This window comes from Octopus sinensis, linkage group LG11 (assembly GCF_006345805.1).
Source record: "Octopus sinensis linkage group LG11, ASM634580v1, whole genome shotgun sequence".
Classification (NCBI taxonomy): Eukaryota; Metazoa; Mollusca; class Cephalopoda; order Octopoda; family Octopodidae; genus Octopus; species Octopus sinensis.
The window spans coordinates 67,477,611-67,497,227 of record NC_043007.1 but is presented as its reverse complement, the minus strand read 5'-3'; the positions used below and the strand labels follow the sequence as shown (position 1 = coordinate 67,497,227).

The 19,617-nt window shown below is 35.8% G+C and overlaps 1 protein-coding gene across 5 annotated transcripts in view; it reads left to right on the top strand.

The window, feature by feature from the left end:
* LOC115217168 overlaps nucleotides 1-19,617 on the top strand; it is a 46,066-nt gene that overhangs the window by 23,739 nt on the left and 2,710 nt on the right. For all 5 annotated transcript variants that reach the window (XM_036507642.1, XM_036507640.1, XM_036507641.1 and 2 more), the window contains 11 exons: nucleotides 568-660; nucleotides 3,671-3,802; nucleotides 6,331-6,759; nucleotides 8,213-8,237; nucleotides 9,064-9,109; nucleotides 9,773-9,860; nucleotides 11,751-11,974; nucleotides 14,048-14,643; nucleotides 14,750-14,814; nucleotides 17,350-17,521; nucleotides 19,200-19,352. In XM_036507642.1, the coding sequence (XP_036363535.1) occupies nucleotides 568-660; nucleotides 3,671-3,802; nucleotides 6,331-6,759; nucleotides 8,213-8,237; nucleotides 9,064-9,109; nucleotides 9,773-9,860; nucleotides 11,751-11,974; nucleotides 14,048-14,643; nucleotides 14,750-14,814; nucleotides 17,350-17,521; nucleotides 19,200-19,352 (2,023 nt within the window). The remainder of the gene's footprint in view (nucleotides 1-567; nucleotides 661-3,670; nucleotides 3,803-6,330; nucleotides 6,760-8,212; nucleotides 8,238-9,063; nucleotides 9,110-9,772; nucleotides 9,861-11,750; nucleotides 11,975-14,047; nucleotides 14,644-14,749; nucleotides 14,815-17,349; nucleotides 17,522-19,199; nucleotides 19,353-19,617) is intronic.

Here is a 19,617-nt window from a genome sequence, read left to right as displayed (position 1 = left end):
AAGTGCTAATCAATTACATTGACCCTAGTGCACCAAAGATATTTTACTAAATTCTTCATCATTTTCAAAATCAACTGAAACAAATGCAGTGAATTTCAACAGAAATATAATAACAAATGGTGTAATGACAATTCTAAAGTTTCTATAACTTGATAAACATATTCTTTTGATTCTGATTCAGTAGAATGATTAGAACAGTAAAAACATTTTGTGTGTGAGTGCGTGATTATGTGTACATTTTTCAGAATGTTGTCTTGTTAAGAACTTAAAATTCATAAGATTAAAACTTAGTATTTTTTCTGTGAGCCTACCATGTTTAAATTCATGATTAGCTCTTTTGATACAGACGTACACAAGACCATCCTGGTTTAATACAAACGTCTTGTTTTAAACTGATCTAAATTAAAACCTTCAATCAAGATTTCACATTAATTTATGTTCCAAACACCAGCTTAGTAACAACAAAGTTATATTACTAAATTCCAAATTAATTGTAACAACAACAGTGTATGTTGAAAGAAATATGGTAACAAAAAGGGTTACTCATTTAATATTTATGTATTTAAGGTTGAACAAATAGTAAACTCAGTGAAATCACCAGTCAAGAAATCTGTGATATCAGAAAATTCCTCACCAAAAAAACATTCAGACAATCAGGAGGTTAGTAACCTTATTTTTAATCTCTCCTCATATTTCTTACTCCCATCACTCTTGATTCTCGTCCAGTATTCCCATTTTTATCACACTCTTGCTCTGGTTCTCTTCTATCTCTGTTGACACTGTTGTTATTAACAATTGCCATCAGCTCAAGCCATATACAGTGATAAAACTTCTGCTGCTTGAGTAAAAAAAAAAATCTGTTTCTGAGTTTGATTTGCCACTGTTTGTGTGAATGTGTACATGTGGCACCTTAGGCAAGTGTCTTCTACTATAACCTCAGGCTAACCAAAACCTTGTTAGTGGATTTAGTAGATGGAAACTGAAAGAAGTTTGTCGTATATATATATATATATATATATGTGTGTGTGTGTGTTTTTTTGTGTCTGTGCTTGTCCTGCCATCATCACTTGACAACCAGTGTTGGTGTGCTTACATCCCCATAACTTAGCAGCTTGGCAAAGAGACCAATAAAATAGGTACTAGGCTTAAGACATAAGTCCTGGGGTTGATTTGTTTGACTAAAACCCTTCAAGTCAGTGCTCCAGAATGGCTGCAGTTAAACGACTGAAACAAATAAAAATGTTATACATAAATGGCAATTTCTGTCTGTCTAATCTGTCTATCTATCTGTCTGTTACCATCTTGCTGCTTACACTGGTGAACCAATCTTGATGAAACTTTGCATACATGTTAAACTAACATCCAGTTGAATTATAGGTTAATTGGATTTCGTGGATAGGAAAGAAGCAAAAGGAGGGTGGATTAGAGTTGTTTTTCTTTGACCATAAAATGTGAGGCTGAAAAGATAGTAGCCTAGAGTCTACAGTGCAACTGCTCAATTTGTAGAGGGTGGTACTTTCCAATATGTCAACAGGAACTTAGCCATATGTTTACAACTGCTGAAAATTTTGGATCTAGAATTCAGCAGTGTGGTAGAGTTCTTAGATCTGGAAAGGATTTGCGTTCTTTCAGTTACGCATAGCTTACATTCTTTTGATCTGTTGACATATGGTGTGGATTTTTCAACTATTTTCTAGTTTCCATTATTTATGTTATTTACATTTGACAGATATTTGTCCTGATCTTGTTTGTTGTTAACGTTTTGGCTGATGTACTCTCCTACCTTCATCAGGTGTCCTGGGGGAATTTTGAACCTGGGTTCTCATTCTTAAGTTATTTTTCTGATATTATTGTTATTATTCAGGTCACTGCCTGGAATCGAACTCGGAATCTTGGGGTTAGTAGCCTGTGCTCTTAACCACTATGTCATATGACCGAGGGAATAATAATGATAATAACTATAATAACATCAGAAAAATGCCTTAGGAATGTAAATAATGTACATAATTCCTCATCTCTCAAATATAGAACTGTATTTTCCAGTTTATCGTATGTGATATGGTGTTAGCCATCAAACCCCATACATGGCTAGCCAACTTAGTAGCTTTACTTTTGTCCTTGTGTTGGAATGAAGGTATGTGATTAGCATAGCGATTTTTGCTCACCTTTTCTTGCTTTTTCTCTTATCCTATTGTCCTATATTTAGCTTGTTATGCCATGTGGGCAGTGTTTGAAGATTGTGCTAAGGCACCAGACATGTTAAAAATACTGTTGGTATGTTTTCATCACATGAAACTAAAAGTAGCACAAAGAAACATATATTGTGTTTATTAAATAATAATTATATACACACATACACAATGCCTTGCATATTTATTTAGTCTTGATATGTTCCAGTAGATTCAAATGTGAATAAGCTAACCACTGTTGTGTTTGTCACAGAAGAACACCTTTTTTATGACAAATATGTGTTCATAATACACTAAGTTCATTAGCACATAAGATTCTTAGGACAGCCAGTGTTTTGACATCTTTGTAACTTGTCAGCCAGAAGCACCCTCAGAACAATGAATTTAACAAGAGTTGATGGTCTTATTTATAATTTCAGCCAACTGTTTGCTGATCCATGCTGATATCTGCCAACTTTGTCATGTGCACAATGATCAAAGAGATTCAAAGTGATGACTTGCATATTTATTCTTAATATGTTCTGATTGATTTCAATGTGAATATACTAATCATTGTTGTATTCATCACAGGAGAACAGCCTGTTCTTTATGGCAAATATGTGTTTATAATGTATTCGATTCATTAGTACAAGGAATTCTGGGACAGCTGGTGTTTTGAACTGTTTTTTTGGGTGTACTCTAGGGTAAAGGAGAGAATCTTCTTGCTAAGAATTCATGTTCCTTTTGTTTAGCAAAGTGAAAGGTGTATAGTATTAAATTTCCTTATACAAGTGCAGGAGTGGCTGTGTGGTAAGTAGCTTGCTTACCAACCACAAGGTTCCAGGTTCATTCCCACCGCATGGCACCTTGGGCAAGTGTCTTCTACTATAGCCTTGTGAGTGGATTTGGTCGACAGAGACTGAAAGAAGCCTATCGTATATATGTATATAGATATGCTTGTGAGTCTGTGTTTGTACCGCCAACATCGCTTGACAACCGATGGTGGTGTTTTTACGTCCCCCGTAACTTAGCGGTTCAGCAAGAGAGACCGATAGAATAAGTACTAGGCTTTTAAAGAATAAGTCCTGGGGTCGATTTGCTTAACTAAAGGCGGTGCTCCAGCATGGCTGCAGTCAAATGACTGAAACAAGTAAAAGAGAAAAAAGTATTAAATTTTCTTTCATTTAATTTTTCATTTAATCATAAGTATTTAATATATATAGCTGCTATTTCAATTTAGCTGGATCTCATCAGTACGACTTAGTCAGTGATCTAGGTTTATTAAATGTAACATTATATTAAATTTAATTTTCAACATTATAAAAGGAGTGCAAGAGGAGTTGGAAAAAGAAGGAAGAAAGGAGAGAGAAATTCTTATGTAATTACATTTTTTAATGACAGGGAACAGAATTGACCAATTGAGAAACCAAATGTTCTTTTCACATTCATGTTTTTCCTATTCTATAGTTTTGTTTTGTTTTTTTGTTTTTTCCCCACACCAGAAATTACTTGGATTGCTCTATAGATCTGGCTTAGGTCCGCCTAGAAGTTCTGCAATAAGGTCTTCAGAATATCAGAAAAACTTCACAGCGAAGAAACCTTTGAAAACAGATTCTTTGGTACAAAAACCTAAGGTAACTTTTCCCTTATTTAAACTTGTTCAACTATTTCATTGTTTTATAGCTTTTAAATAAATCATCATCATCATCATCTTTACATCATTTTCATCAACATCATCATCATCATCATCATTATTGTTTTAACATCCACTTTTACATGCTTGCATGGGTCAGAGCCAGATTTTCCTGTTGCTAACCCTCACTTGTTTCCAAGCCAGGTAGTATTTTCCCCTGACTGGATATGTTTACATGGAAGGGTGGAAATAAATGATACCACTTGTATGACATAGACTCTTGCTTACAATTCTGATATGATGTAAAAATGAGGAAGCACAAACACATGTACACACATATATGTCACACTCACACATATGCACACATCTAGGAAAGGCTTCTTTCAGTTTCCATTTACCAAATCTGCTCATAAGGCTTTGGTCAACCTGAGGTGATAGCAGAAGTCACTTACCTAGGATGCCTTGCAGTTGGACAGAACCCAATGCCACATGGGTTGGGAAGCAAACTAATATGTGTAAAAAATGTGCCACTATGATACAAATGGTGGCCTTCATTTGCAGTCATCTGTGAAAATGTCCAGCCATGGGGAAATAATACCTTCCTTGGAAGCAGGTAAGGGTTGGTGACAGGAAAGGCATCTGATAAAAGGAAAATCTGTCTCAACAAATCCCATCTGACCCATGTAAACATGGACAAGCATCATAAGTATCATAATTTTAAGGGAGTGTCATTTTGTTTAAATTCTAATCTAATAGGCGCAGGAGTGGCTGTGTGGTAAGTAGCCTGCTTACCAACCACATGGTTCTGCATTCAGTCCCATTGCATGGCTCCTTGGGCAAGTGTCTTCTACTACAGCCTTGGGCTGACTAAAGCCTTGTGAGTGGATTTGGTAGACGGAAACTGAAAGAAGCCCGTCGTATATATGTATATGTATGTGTGTGTGTCCGTGTTTGTCCCCCCAACATCGCTTGACAACCAATGGTGGTAAATGTTTGTGTGTCCGTGTTTGTCCCCCCAACATCGCTTGACAACCGATGCTGGTGTGTTTACGTCCCCATAACTTAGTGGTTCGGCAAAAGAGACTGATAGAATAAGTACTAGGCTTACAATGAATAAGTCCTGGGGTCAATTTCTTCGACTAAAGGCAGTGCTCCAGCATGGCCACAGTCAAATGACTGAAACAAATAAAAAAGTAAAAGAGTAATACCACACTAATTCAGGAGAAAGCAACAGTGCTCATAACCATTGTGCCATTAATTTTGCTCTGTTTAAATTGTTACAGGTCAAAACCTGCAGGAAAGACGTGAATGGGGAGGTGATTCCAAAGGATTGATAATATTAGGGAGTAAGAATTGGACTTAGGTGTTGGTACAGGGCCAGAAAAATTAGATGCAACAAGAGAGATGAAGGGGTCAGAGGTGCCTGAGTGGTGAAGGAATGAGACCAACCAGTTCCAAGAAGCAGAAGCAATATAGTAGCAATAGAAAAGACAGAAAGAGGAGACAGCATGTCCATTAATGATTGAATTCCAATCTGTTAAGTGGACCTTGTCTGGACACTGTCCAAGATGTGTGTGCATGCATGCGTATAGTACCTGCAACATCCAGAGGTCAAAGCCCCATTTCAGGCCTTATTTGAATTTTATAGGATGTTGGGGATTGAAATAGTTTTGTCCCTAAAAAGAAGGACCAGTTTGTGGAATGTTTTTCTTAGCTATGGTAATTAAGTGTTTTTACCTAGAGAAATCCTTGGTGACATTTAAAGTGACTATGAGGGTTCTAGCTGAGTGTTGTACATGTTTACAGGAGTTATGATACAGTGGTGTTTTCTTGATATGAATAGTCCTTGAAACACATAGCATATTACAGTTGGGTCTTTGACTTCAGTGGAACCCAATCATTGATATACTCTTTACTCTTTTACTTGTTTCAGTCATTTGACTGCGGCCATGCTAGAGCACCACCTTTTAAGTCAAGCAAATCAACCCCAGGACTTATTCTTTGGAAGCCTAGTACTTATTCTATCAGTCTCTTTTGCCAAACCGCTAAGTTACGGGGACGTAAACACACCAGCATCGTTTGTCAAGTGATGTTAGGAGGACAAACACATACATATATACGACAGGCTTTTTTCAGTTTCCGTCTACCAAATCCACTCACAAGGCTCTGGTTGGCCCGAGGCTATAGTAGAAGACACTTGCCCAAGGTACCATGCAGTGGGAATGAACCCGGAACCATGTGGTTGGTAAGCAAGCTACTTACCACACAGCCACAAGCTTCTGGGCAGAATCACAATCAAGTTTTGGGAGGTATAATTTTTAACAACTAGCAGCTGCTGTTATGCTCTACACACATTACCTGGTAAAATGTTGTAACGTATTGTGTATGAGATAAAAAGGATTAACTGACATGCATCAACCTGCTCACCTTTCACATGGAGAATTAAAATCTTTCAGGTCAATAGTAGTAGTAGTTTATAATCATATTACTTGTTTAACCCAATTCTTTTTTTCTTCTTTTTTCATTCAGAACCTTTTTCACTTAGGCAACCATTTTACTCAAGCCCCTTCTCAAAATGATTATGTAGTAAAAATGTCAGAGTATCAGAGGAACTTTTGCAGCCCGCAATCTGAGAAAAATGTCTGCTCTACTGCATCTACAGTAGAAAATGAATATTCCTCTGTGAAAAAAATAAAACATCCACGTAGAAGCAAGTCAGTGAGTTCTAAGAGAACTGAAAGGATAGGTGCATTGGCAAAATCAGAGTCAACTGAAGATGTATGCCCCAGCAAAAAGACATCCTCACAACCTGTTAAGAATAAAGAAAAAGACATAAAAAAAAAGACATCCTCACGACCTGTTAAGACTACAGAAAGTTTGTCAACAAAATTAGAAACCAGTGGACCAACATCATCAAGAAGAACTGAAGACAGTGACAAAACTGAGCCAAAACATAAGGTTGGTTGCTTAATCTAGCTACTTTTCAATTTTACTCCGGAAAAACTTCCTCATCTCCTTCCTCCTTGTACCAGATAACATGAATAAAATATTATCTCTGGCTAAATATTGCAGTTAATTTGGCATTCTGTATCTGCTTTAAGTATGATATGCAGTTTGATATTTGAAACTAATACTGCTTCTGATGCACATAACAAATTTTTATTCAGCTGCTTGGCTAAATGCAACATCAGTGATTTTTCAGCTACTGTCTTCCTATATTGGTGATGATGGATTTTGTCTGCATGCAGTTGCCAGTGAGCACTTGCTACTGACAAAGCTAAAAGTGGCAGAAATGTGCATCTACCAATACCACCACTGCAGCCTGATAATTTTCACTTGGTACTGATTTATTTTAGTGTTATTTAACAGTGTATATTTATAAGAGATCAACATCTCTTATAAATATACACTGTTAAATAAATTTGTCTCAGGACAAATACTGCAGTTAATTTGGCTTTCTGTGATGTATCTACACATTAATTATGATACACAGATATATATATATATATGTATATATCATCATCATCATCATTTAATGTCCATTTTCCATGCTAGCATGGGTTGGACGGTTCAACCAGAGTCTAGAAAGCTAGGAGGCTGCGCCAGGCTCCAGTCTGATTTGGCAGTGTTTCTACAGCTGGATGCCCTTCCTAACGCAAACCACTCTGTGAGTATGCACAATAGGCTTCTTTCTATTTCCATCTACAAAACTACTCACATAGCTTCAGTTGGCCTGTGGTTATAAGCAGAAAACATTTTCTCAAGGTACCATGCATTGGGACTGAACCCAAAACCACATGGCTGGGAAGCAAACTTCTTAACCACCCAACTATGCCTGTCGTAATGTAATACTACTATAGTTTTAATATAACATGATTTATTATGAAGTATCAAATCATAATTAAGAAATTTAATATATACTCTAAATGTATTTGACAGTGCTACATGTCGTAGAAGAAGGATAATCTTGAACAATGAGCCCATAAAACAGTTTCAATTCCTAATTGAAACACTTTTACTTTGATACGGCTACTAATACTCTTGGAAAAGGCATGGACATTACATTGTTGTGCCTTATAAATGAAATATATATATTAAATAACATTACACTATGATAGTATCATATTACAAGGTGACGAGTAGGCACAATTTTTATCACACTGTGAAAAATGCTTCGCAGCATTTCTTCTGACTTTACATTCTGTGTTCGAATACTGCCAAGGTCAGCTTTGCCTTTCGTCCTTTCGGGGTTGATAAAATAAGTACCAGTTGAGCACTGGGGTTGATGTAATTGATTTATGCCCCACTGAAATTGCTAGCCTTGTGCCAAAATTTGAAGTCACTATGATCATGTCACGTGATTCTTTTCTTTTGTTTGTTACAAGTGAAAATGTATTTTTTATCTTTACAGATGAAAAGAGCCAAAAGTCTTGAATGTAAGAAATTTCTTTCTTAATTGAATATTCAATTAATTATAGTTGTGTTTTTTTTTTTTTATTTATCAAATTCTATCAAAGAATATCTAAGTTAGATAACTACTTTTTCTATTTTATTCCCCTAATTTGTACCCTATTTCTTTTTTCTAAGCATTTATTCCCTTTTGTGGAGAGTCCATTTGTGTGCTTTGATATATCTAAGATGTTCTAATTGACACAATGTTAGGGACCTATCATCATTATCCAGATCCTGAAAGAGCCAATTTCACGACACAAGGAAGTCATTGATGTAAGGTGGCATTTGAACTTAGAATGCAAAGTACCAGAACAGATGCTACAAGGTATCTTGTTGGATGTTCTAATGACCTCGTTGTTCCATCATACTGAAATGGTATCCTATTTATTGACCCTCAAAAGCAGTGGTTCTCAACCATTTTTTGTCTATGGAACCCTTTGGTTACTATTTTATTCTGGTGGACCTCCATAGCCGTTCGATGTTTAGAAGCTAGTTTTATAGATACTTCTTTCAAAATTCCTATTTATTTTTATCACACATTCTTTTGTGTACACTGAACTATGTAAAACATCAAAGAAAGAAACGCAGCAGTTTCTTGTAAGAAGGTAGCTTTATGCTTGGGGATAAGAGGTTAAAGTAGGAAAGTAGGAACCAGAATAGAAGAGATTTTTTGTTGGAGCGGAGTTATATATTTAATCACATTATAAAAGAGAGGATGTACCAAAATAAGAAATCATTAGGATTATCCAAATGTGGATATTTGACCGTTTAAATATCCTCACGTGTGTTCTTGACAATTTTATTTTACAGCTGTTACTTCACATCCTGAACTGAAGAATGATAAAAGTCCCCCTGTGTGAGTAAAATGTCATTTGATTTTTTTTCTAAAAACTATTTAATGACTTTATTCGTTAACCCTTTAACATTCAAACCAGCCATATCCAGCCAAAATAATCCAACTATTTCATGTTCAAACTGGCCACTCTTCCCCTATAATGTTATTCTAAAAATAAACAATCATATCATTGAAATCTCAAAGCTACAAAATAATGCATGACTAATTCATATCAATGTGAATAAAAAAGCATTACACTTGACAGAGAAACCTGAATGCTAAAGGGTTATTTAATACAATTGTATTTTTGAAGAGTTTGTGCTCTTTGCTAATAAACAGTTTCATTTGATCAAAATCTGGTGTTATACCAAAGGAATCAGTTTTGTTTTCTTTTGATTTGAGATATTCATATTTATGTAACATGGAGAATTTGAAAAAAAACATGATTATTGTCCTTGGTTTATTTTGATTACTGGTTCTATCTACTTCATCTGGAAACTTACTGGTTCCTTGTATTCTCAAATTCCACTTTTTCTCTTGGTTTATTTTCATATGGAAGTAATTTTTGTCCACACTTGAATTTATTTTTCATTTAAAATGAAATACTAAATATGAAAAAATTTACACACGCTTTAAATACAATCCTTTATTATTATTATTATTATTATTATTGCTTTCCTTTAGAGTTTTAATGTCTGAATACCAGAAAAACTTCAATTCGCCCTCATCATTTTCTTATGTTAAAAATGCCTGGATAAATAAGGAACCAGAGGTAAATTAACCTTCTCTACTGTTAAATACTGTTGGTGTTTTTAATTTCTCTTGAATTATGTAAGATCATAACTTTAGTATAAAAAACGGAATAAAACTATTTTTGTTTTAATGTCAAATTTGCAATACTTATTCCTTAACAAGATAATTAGATAAATTATTCTAATTAACCATTAACAATTACTATATCATCCATTAATACTGGTTTCAATTTTTGGCACAAGGCCAGCAATTTCAGAGGAGTGTGTAAATCGATTATATCAACCCCAGTACTCAATTGGTACTTATTTTATTGATCCTGAAAGGGTGAAAGTCAAAATTGACCTCAGTGGAATTTGAACTCAAAACATGAGGATAGATGAAATGCCTAGTGGCATTTTGCCTAGCATGCTAATGATTCTACCAGCTCACCATCTTATATCATCTATTAATATTAACAATTTGAGTAATTTTGAAAGTATACTTTTGTCATCATAAGTAATTTGATAAAAGTTAAATTACAATTATTTTATGTGTGCTATATTTCCTGATATTAGCCATGATGGCAAAAGTATATTAATATTATTGTAGCAATTGTGGTGTTATATTCACTTTGAACAGTTTGTTGTTGTTTACTCCCTCTCCTTCTCCTACTCCCCTGTCTCTATGATTCTTTCTCTGAGTATGTGTAGCCTTCCTTTAGCCATTGCCTACCACCAAGCCTAGTATGTTCACTCATCATGCACCTCTTATGTTAACTCACTCTGTATCTCTTTTATTCTCTCTCTCTCTCCCCATGTCTATACAATGTAAAGAATGACTGGAAACAACCAATGTAAAGTGTGACCAACTAACATCTATATTGGCCATTATTAATAATGGAGATACATATGTAATATGCATATCTTCATCATCTTCCTCCCCATTTAACATCATTTTTTTTTTCTATACTGGCATGGGTTGGACAGTTTGAGACAGAAACCACTGAGCCAGCAGGCTGTGACGAGCCCTAAATTCCAATGTCTGCTTTGGCGTGAACATGCACCGCCAGTCCTCAGTCAAAATCGTCCAACCCATGCTAGCATGGAAAGTAGATGTTAAACGATGATTATGAGGATGAGGATATATATATATAGCAATAAGAAAATAGAGGAGAACAATAGGTGGTTCATCAACTTTTAGACATTATATTATGTTAACTTATTTATTTATATACTAAACTGATAATTACAATAATGTACATACATATAACATATTATTCTTTACATATATAAGATAGAAAATATAGTAATATATAAGGATACCAGTAATTATTATAAAAAACATGAATATAAATTGGGAAAATAACTTACAGCTGTTTCAGCCAATAGATAAAAATACCTCATTCTACCTTTATTACTCAAGTGGATTGAAATAATAGGTAGATGAACATGAAGTACTTGTATATATCTCTAGGCATCGTCAGAGATTATAAAGTACATAATGTTAAGTTATAAGAAAAAAGAGATGACAAAGGAATAAATGCTCATCCTATGAACTTCATTAGCTTACAACTGTTTCTGCTATAAGATGCTGTGGACTCATAGTTGAGTGTCTGAGTAATTCCTTATCACTTCATGTTTGAGGCTCTGATGAAGCTATAAGTTGTTACTCAGGCACATTGCTATGAGTCCACAACATCTTATACGGGAAGAACTGTTTGGTACTTAAGTTCATAAGATAATCATTTATTCCTTTCTCATCTCTTTTTTTTTTACTACTGCTCTATGCTTGACTAATGCTTTATTCGGAAGCTTATGTATATTGAGTACTACACCATGTTATTAGTATCGCAGTGCCTAAGCCAAATATCTATACATATGTTTTGAGTGTATCATCTGTCACAAGAAACTGTTTCTTCCATCTTAATAAGGTACCAACTGAAGATATATCATATGAAGACTGGTACAAGCAGGTGCTAGAATTACGTGAAAAGGCGGCACAATACCGGCAGAGAGCGTTGGACTCTCACTTTTGTTCAAAACATATGGTACAGCTGATATCAAAGGAAACAGAAAAATGGGAAAATTGTAGAAAATTGTCAAATACAACAATTGATCCTTCTCAGATGAAACCAGCAGGAATAACTTATTATCCGTAAGTGATTTGTTTTATGATATCCCTTTTTTATTACATCATCATACAGATATCTGTATTTATCAAATCATCATACCAATATCCCTGTTAATCATATCCTCATATAGATATCACTATTTATCACATTTTCATTGCTATTTGAACACCCACTTTTCCATGCTTGCATGGTTCAGACAAAACATGTTGCAGCAGTTTTTCTACCTCTGGATGCTCTTCCTATCTCCAACCATCACCTGTTATTAAGCTATATAATATTGCCTTTAGTCCTTTTGAACAACAAAAGCTCAATAGGTGGACAACCAGTATGCAAATGTCAACACTAAGCAAAGACACAAACACACATATGCACATACTTATACTCACACACTTATACATCCATACATACTTATCATCATCATCATCATCAATGTTTAACATCCATTTTTTCATGCTTGAATGGGCCAGACAGAATTTGTTGAAGCAGATTTTCTATAGTGGATGACCTTCTCTTGCCAACCCTTACTTTTTTCCCTGCTAGGTAATATTTTACCTTAGAAGTCAGGAAATGAGCAGCATTGCTTGCATGATAGAGATGCTCATTTTCAATCATCACTTGATGTCAAGACAAGGATAAACACAAACAAACTTTGCACACACACTGGGCTTCTTTCAGTTTCTGTCAACCAAATCCACTCATAATAAACCTTACAGTTTCTGACTTCCATTTCACTCCCAGAGTATTGGTTAGCCTTGGGCAGTAATAGAAGACATTTGCCCAAGATGTGATACAGTTATTATGAACCTGAAACCACATGCTTGCAAAGCAAACATGTTAATCAAACCACTAGACCTACACATCTATTACAGATTCTATTTTCTGCCTTTATATTTCTCTTTTCTATTCTGCTCTGTGTCTTAACAATGAAAATAACTCAACCTGTACAATAGTCTCCAGTTATTTTAATTCTGTTACAAGTCAGTCTGTGTCTGTTTCCTCTGCTGTTGCTACTATGAAGTAAGTTAGCTAATGAAGAAGGTTCTTTTAATTTAATCAATGTATAATACAAAGACGTGTAAAAGAGGAGACAGAGATCAGCAATAAGTTGAGTAAAGAAAGATAGCAATAGTAGCCAAAAGTGCATGCATAGCATGCAAAAGAAAGTGCAAAGAGACAGAAAAGTGAACAGTTATAGATTCATAAAGAGAAAAGTGTATAGAAGTACATCAAAAATTGTGTTAGCAAATTTCAGGAAACATGAAATTTTTGAAGAATGCTGTGTCTTGTCAGCTGACAACTGATATAGGTAGTTTATTCCATTCTTTGACAATTCTGAAAGCAAGGAAATGTTTCTGAAAGTCATGAATGCTAAAATAATTTTTGATTTTGTAAGCATGTCTAAGAGAGGTAGAGGTATTGAATTTTAAAAAATGGGTAAAGAGTTGTTGGAAGGATGGTGGATAATTCTATGGGCTTCTACCAAGACAACTGCCAGGCATCAAAACTTTAGTGTATCAATGCCCAGAGAAGCAATATGTTCAAGATATGGTGACTGTTGGAGGATATTCATTTGGTTGCACACCTCTGGATTGATATTCTGAAGAAGATGGGGATTCTAGACTGGAGATGCAAACTGTGAGTGTGGACATGCCATAGCCATATACAGCCTTAAACAGGTAGTTAGTGACTGGCTAACAAAGGTCATACTGAGTATTAGACTTTGATGGGCTTTAGAATAGTATATTATGAAAATTGACAAGAAGAGTAAGTTCTAAAGTGAAGCAGGTTTTGCAAGAAATCATTATACTTTTTCTGTTAAATGTATCAGAGGAGTAGATTCATGGCAATAAAGGAAAAAATAGAGATTGGTCTAATGGAACACTGGGATTAGTGTAGAATCATAGATTTGGGGAAGCATAAAGAAACTTTAGTAATTAATAAAAAGATTGAGTCACAGAGCTTAAATTCATGAATAAGCCGAAACAGGCTTATTGTCTTAGATATGAGTTCCTGAAAAAGAACAATATAAATTAATATTCTTTAGTATTATTTTGTGACAACTTCATGTTCTTATACCAGTTATTCTGTTCTTCCAGGCCAGAAATGTTTTCTTTTAAAAACAAAAATAAATTCAGAGGTTTATCACCAAGTGCCAATAAAGAATGTAAAATTGTGTTAGAAGAGGTTGAAGAAGCATTAGTTCCTGGTAACAAGCATTCTAAATTGGTGAAAGATGATGACGATAATCACCAGGATATAAAAGATCAAGAATATGACAATGATTCTGGGAAAACTGAGACACTAACAATCAGCATAGAGGAGGAACAGAATTTAGATGGAAATGAAAATGAAAACCCAGTAACTGATAAGGAAGAAACTGCTGATATACGTGTGGTAGAATCAATCACTGAAATGATGAATAAAAATGGTTCAAGTTGTCCAAATGGAACAAAGAGAAGAATTATGAAGACAAATCATTTACAGTTACCCAAAGGAAATAACTCTGAATTATCAATTGAATACCAACCTTCGTCTACAACACCAGTCAGTGATAATAAATTGAGTGATCAGATTCAACAAATAGATGAAGATCTGATCACAGAATCTAAATATTTTAAAACTAAATCAGATCCATCAAAAACTGAAAACAAAACTGAAAATGATAAGTGCCATATTGATGCTGATGATGAGTGTAAGTATCGTTTAATAAATTCTTCTTATATAGACAATTGCTGTTAATTAATGTGTTGGAATTTATACATTCTAGTATCTTTCAACTTTTCTTTTTATCATTCCAGTTTATCATCTAGATTTGGCTTCCAAGGTATCAGAAAATTATCGAAAACCAAAGCAAGTTTTTAAAGTAAGTTAATATTACAAGGATTTTTAATATTTGAATTTAATATATTTAAGAGGTGGTGAACAGCAGAAATGGAAGAACAATACATTAAACCCCTTGTAGTATTTACTCTCTTTTCTTTATGTTCTGAGTTCAAATCCTTCCTAGTTTTGCATTGTCTTTAATCCCTCTAGGACTCAGTACAGTAAAGTACCAGTTGATATATTGGTGTTTACCCACATAGAGAATGTGTGGAATCTGTTTATGCTATAAATTAATATTTAGGCATGGCCTTGTGGTAAGAAGCTTGCCTCCCAACCACATAGTTCTGGGTTCAGTCCCACAGTGTGGTTCCTTGGGCAAGTGTCTTATACTAGAGCCTCAGGCTGACCAAAGCCTTGTGAATGGATTTGGTAGATGGAAACTGAAAAGAACTCTGTCATATATATGTGCATGTGTGTCTTTGTGTTTGTTCCACACAACTGCTTGACAACTTGTGTTGGTGTGGTTACACCTCTGTAACTTAGCAGTTTGGCAAAAGAGACTGATAGAATGAGTACCAAGCTTAACAAAAAATAAGTACTGGGGTTGATTCATTTTACTAAAAAAATTCTTCAAGGCTGTGCCCCAGCATGGCTGTAGTCTAATGACTGAAGCAAATGAAAGACAAATACTTGCTGAACCCTGTAGATAAAAATTAAGTTCCTAAACAGCTGTTTAGGTAATGTAATTTAGATCCAGTAGAAAGCATTTCTCTTTCCTGATATTGCTCTAGAAGGAGGTGGGGCATCTTTTATGCTGTTTCACAAGAAACGAATACATTTCTTCTTTTTCTATAAAAACCAATTTCAACACATTTCATTGGTAATTAAGGCAAACATTTTGGGTGACAGACTTAAACTATCACATGAGTGCCCTTAGAGGAGTTCAAACATTCAGACCAGGTCATACCTTCCTTCCACCAGTTTCAGAGTGTCTGAAAAGAGTTATGGGTACTACCTTTTCTTATAAATGATATTTTCTCTCTCACACACACACACACACACACACACACACACACACACACACATGCATGTGTGCACACACATACACACACACACACACACACATATACACATTTCTTTGGAGCAGGTGAGGAGGGTTGTTTCCACTGCATGGATTGTCTCTTTGTTTCTGGCTCAGAGTAAAGAAGTCAATATTCATCATGGGTTAGGAAATGATCAAGGAAACCTGCAGGATCTGCCTCAAACAATGTCAGATTTTCTTGTATGCTTTGATCAAGTTTCAGAAGACATGGCACCCACTGAGTAGAAAGAAACCTTTGTCATGCCAAGTTCATTGTGCAGAATGTTCTCAACTTTCTCACAGGATATGCTAATAGCATTGGCTATTTGATTTATAGTCAGTTGCCTCTCATTCATATCTATGTGGTGAACACAATCAATGTTTTCCTTGATGGTGGCAGTTGCAGGGTGTCCAGACCTTGGGTCATCATCAAGACTCTCTCTTCCCCTCCTAAATTCAGCTACCTACTTTTGTACTGTTGATAAAGCTGGATTGTCATCCCCTAATGTAGCAACCATGTCAACATGAATGGATTGGGGGGGGGGGCTAAAGCCTTTTTCTGCAAGTACTTGATACTACGATGCCAAATTTTGTCCATTTTCAAAAGAAGTTACTACCAGTTACTTTTGAAGTATTTTTTGAATGGTCAGAAGTCAGTTTAGTGGAATGAAACAATGTAGTTATTAAGAAGAAGCATTGAAATTAACCCTTTAGTGTTCACATTATTCTGCCAAAACTAATCCTTTTTTATCCACATTGTTTTGAACTAATCATGTATTATCTTGTAGCTATGAGATTTTGATGAGGTAGCTGTTAATTTTTAAAACGATATTGTAGGGTTGGTTTAAGAGACCAGATATGGCCAGTTTGAACATAAAACAAGTAGAATACTTTTGGCCGATATGGCCGGTTTAAATGCTAAAGGGTTAATGCATGCAAGATTTTACAGCTCTAGTATCACTCCTTCATATGAACTTTTCGGCCTACCCTTGTATGTCTAAAGTGTGTCTCCTTTTTCAAAATACTTGGAAGTAATTTGCAGGGCATTTAACTACTATTTCTAGCAGTTTGAGAGACAACATAGAGGCTTCTTTTTTTTAACTTGTGGGTTATGATCTTATTGTCTATGGTGCAGGCTGAGACTCACAACACAATAATTGTAATAAGGTTTGAACAGATGATAAAATCAAAATATTAACCAGATAAATCTATATGATAATAAAAAATAATAATGAAATTATTGTATACAGTGCTCAGGTGCACCACAACACACCACAACTTCTCAAAAGTGCATATAAAGCATATGCAGTAATGTACAAATGTCTGGGAAGTGAACAGTGTATGAGTCAGATACATGCTTGCGTGTGTATGGAGGGGAGAAAATCAGGTGTAGTGTTGGCGAATCTCAGGAAGCATGGAAGTTTTGAAGGATATAGTTTGTAGTGTGTTTCTTTAACAAGAATATCTCATTTTTTATTTTAAATTTCATTGTAGTCATGTGACAGTATGTTTGCTAAAACTCCATTATTTGGTAAATCAAGCAAAAATAAACCCGCGATGATGCAACAGCACCAAAAAGCATTACCAAATTCTGCACCCTCAAAGAAATCTTATCAGTCTTTCCTATCCACGTATGCACCAACTGCTTCCACCAAAGTAGATAAATGTAAGTAATTTATTCATTTTTATCAGTTTTATCATGCTGTCATGGGTTAGACCCTATCATGGGTTAGACCCTATCATGGGTTAGACCCTATCATGGGTTAGACCCTATCATGGGTTAGGCCTTATTAAGACAATATTTTACTGCCAGATACCCTTCATGTTACAATCCCTTACCTGTTTTTCAAATAAGAGATCTTTTATTTCACATGTCTTCAAAGGTGAAAAGTGATCACTGTCTTATCATCATCATCATCATTTAGCGTCCGCTTTCCATGGGTTGGACTGTTCAACCGGGGTCTGGGAAGCCAGAAGGCTGCACCAGGCCCAGTCTGATCTGGCAATGTTTCTACGGCTGGATGCCCTTCCTAACGCCAACCACTCCGTGAGTGTAGTGGGTGCTTTTTATGTGCCAGACAGAGCTGGCAAACGGCCACGATCGGATGGTGATTTTTACATGCCACCGGCACGGGGGCCAGGCGAGGCTGGCAACAGCCATGATCGGATGGTGCTTTTTACGTTCCTTAACCCTTTAGCATTCAGATTAATTTATCCAATGTAATGCTTATTTATCCACATTTTTCAAAATTAATCATGTAGTATCTTGTAGCTTCAAGATTTTGAAAATGTGATTGTTTATTTTTAGAATGACATTGTAGGGTAGGAGTGAGAGGCTGGATATGGTTGGTTGAACATAAAACAGGAAGAATATTTGGGTTGGATGTGACCAGTTTAAATGCTAATTAGGTTATGGTGCTTGCAAGCATGGCTGTGTGGTTAAGGAGTTTGCTTCCCAACCACGGACATTTAAGTTCAGTCCCATTGCATGGCTCTTTGGGCAAGTGTCACCTACTATAGCACCAGACTGACCAAAACATTGTGAGCAGATTTGATAGGCTCTCCACGTTTCCATGTTTGCATGGGTCAGTTGAAATTAGTCGAGGCAGATTTCTATAGCTGGATATCCTTCATGTCATCACCCCTACCTGTCTCCAAGCTCAGTAATATTTCCCCTTGGCCTAGACATGTTTTATTTTTATGGAAGACTAAAACTGGTGTCAAAACAAAGCTTCACAAACACACACACACACATGGCTTAGTGGAGGCACATGGCCTAGTGGTTAGAGCAGTGGACTCACAGTCCAGAGATTGCAGGTTCAGATCTCAGACCAGGCAATGTGTGTGGTTATGAGCAAAATACCGAAGCTCCACGTGGCTCCAGCAGAAGGTAATGGCAAGCTACTGCTGACTTTTCCACCACAACTTTCTCTCACTCTTTCCTCCTGCATCTAGCAGCTCACCTGTGACGGACCAGCGTCCCATCCAGGTGGGGAACCCATACGCCAATGAAACCAAGAGACTGGCCCTTATGAGCCAGGCATGGCTCAAGAAGGAACAAACAACAACATATATGTATATACACACACACACATGTATATCTGTGTATATGTGTGTGTATTTGAGTCTCCTAGTCTTGACATTACAGGATAGTTATAAACAAACATCACCATCATACAAGCGGAATTCCTAATTTCCCATCTTCCTCAAAAACATGTTTGTTCATGAGGAAATGATACCCAAATTTGGAAAAAATATTGTTGTTGTTATTGTTGTCATCATCATCATTATCATCATCATCATCATCACCATCATCATGCTTTAATCTTTCAATCTGTTTCTAGCTAACAAAAGTAGTTCCAGCAAAAGGACAAAGCCTTTGAAGTCTCAAGAAAATTTACCTTTCAAGAATGTCGCCAGATCAAACCTGACTAATGGCCTCCACCCACACTATGAACATTTCAGTGACACTTACAATGTACGCCCTCACCCAAAGTGTAAGTACACCATCTGTCTTAACATCTCTTCATACTGTGGAAATGTGTTTGAGATGAGTATTTTAGCAGGGACCCAAATGGTCAGTGAATTTGTTTTCCCCTAAATCATGAGATTAATATAATATATATATATGTATATATATATTATATATATATATACACACATAAGCACAGGAGTGGCTGTGTGGTAAGTAGCTTGTTTACCAACCACATGATTCCGGGTTCAGTCCCACTGTGTGGCACCTTGGGCAAGTGTCTTCTACTA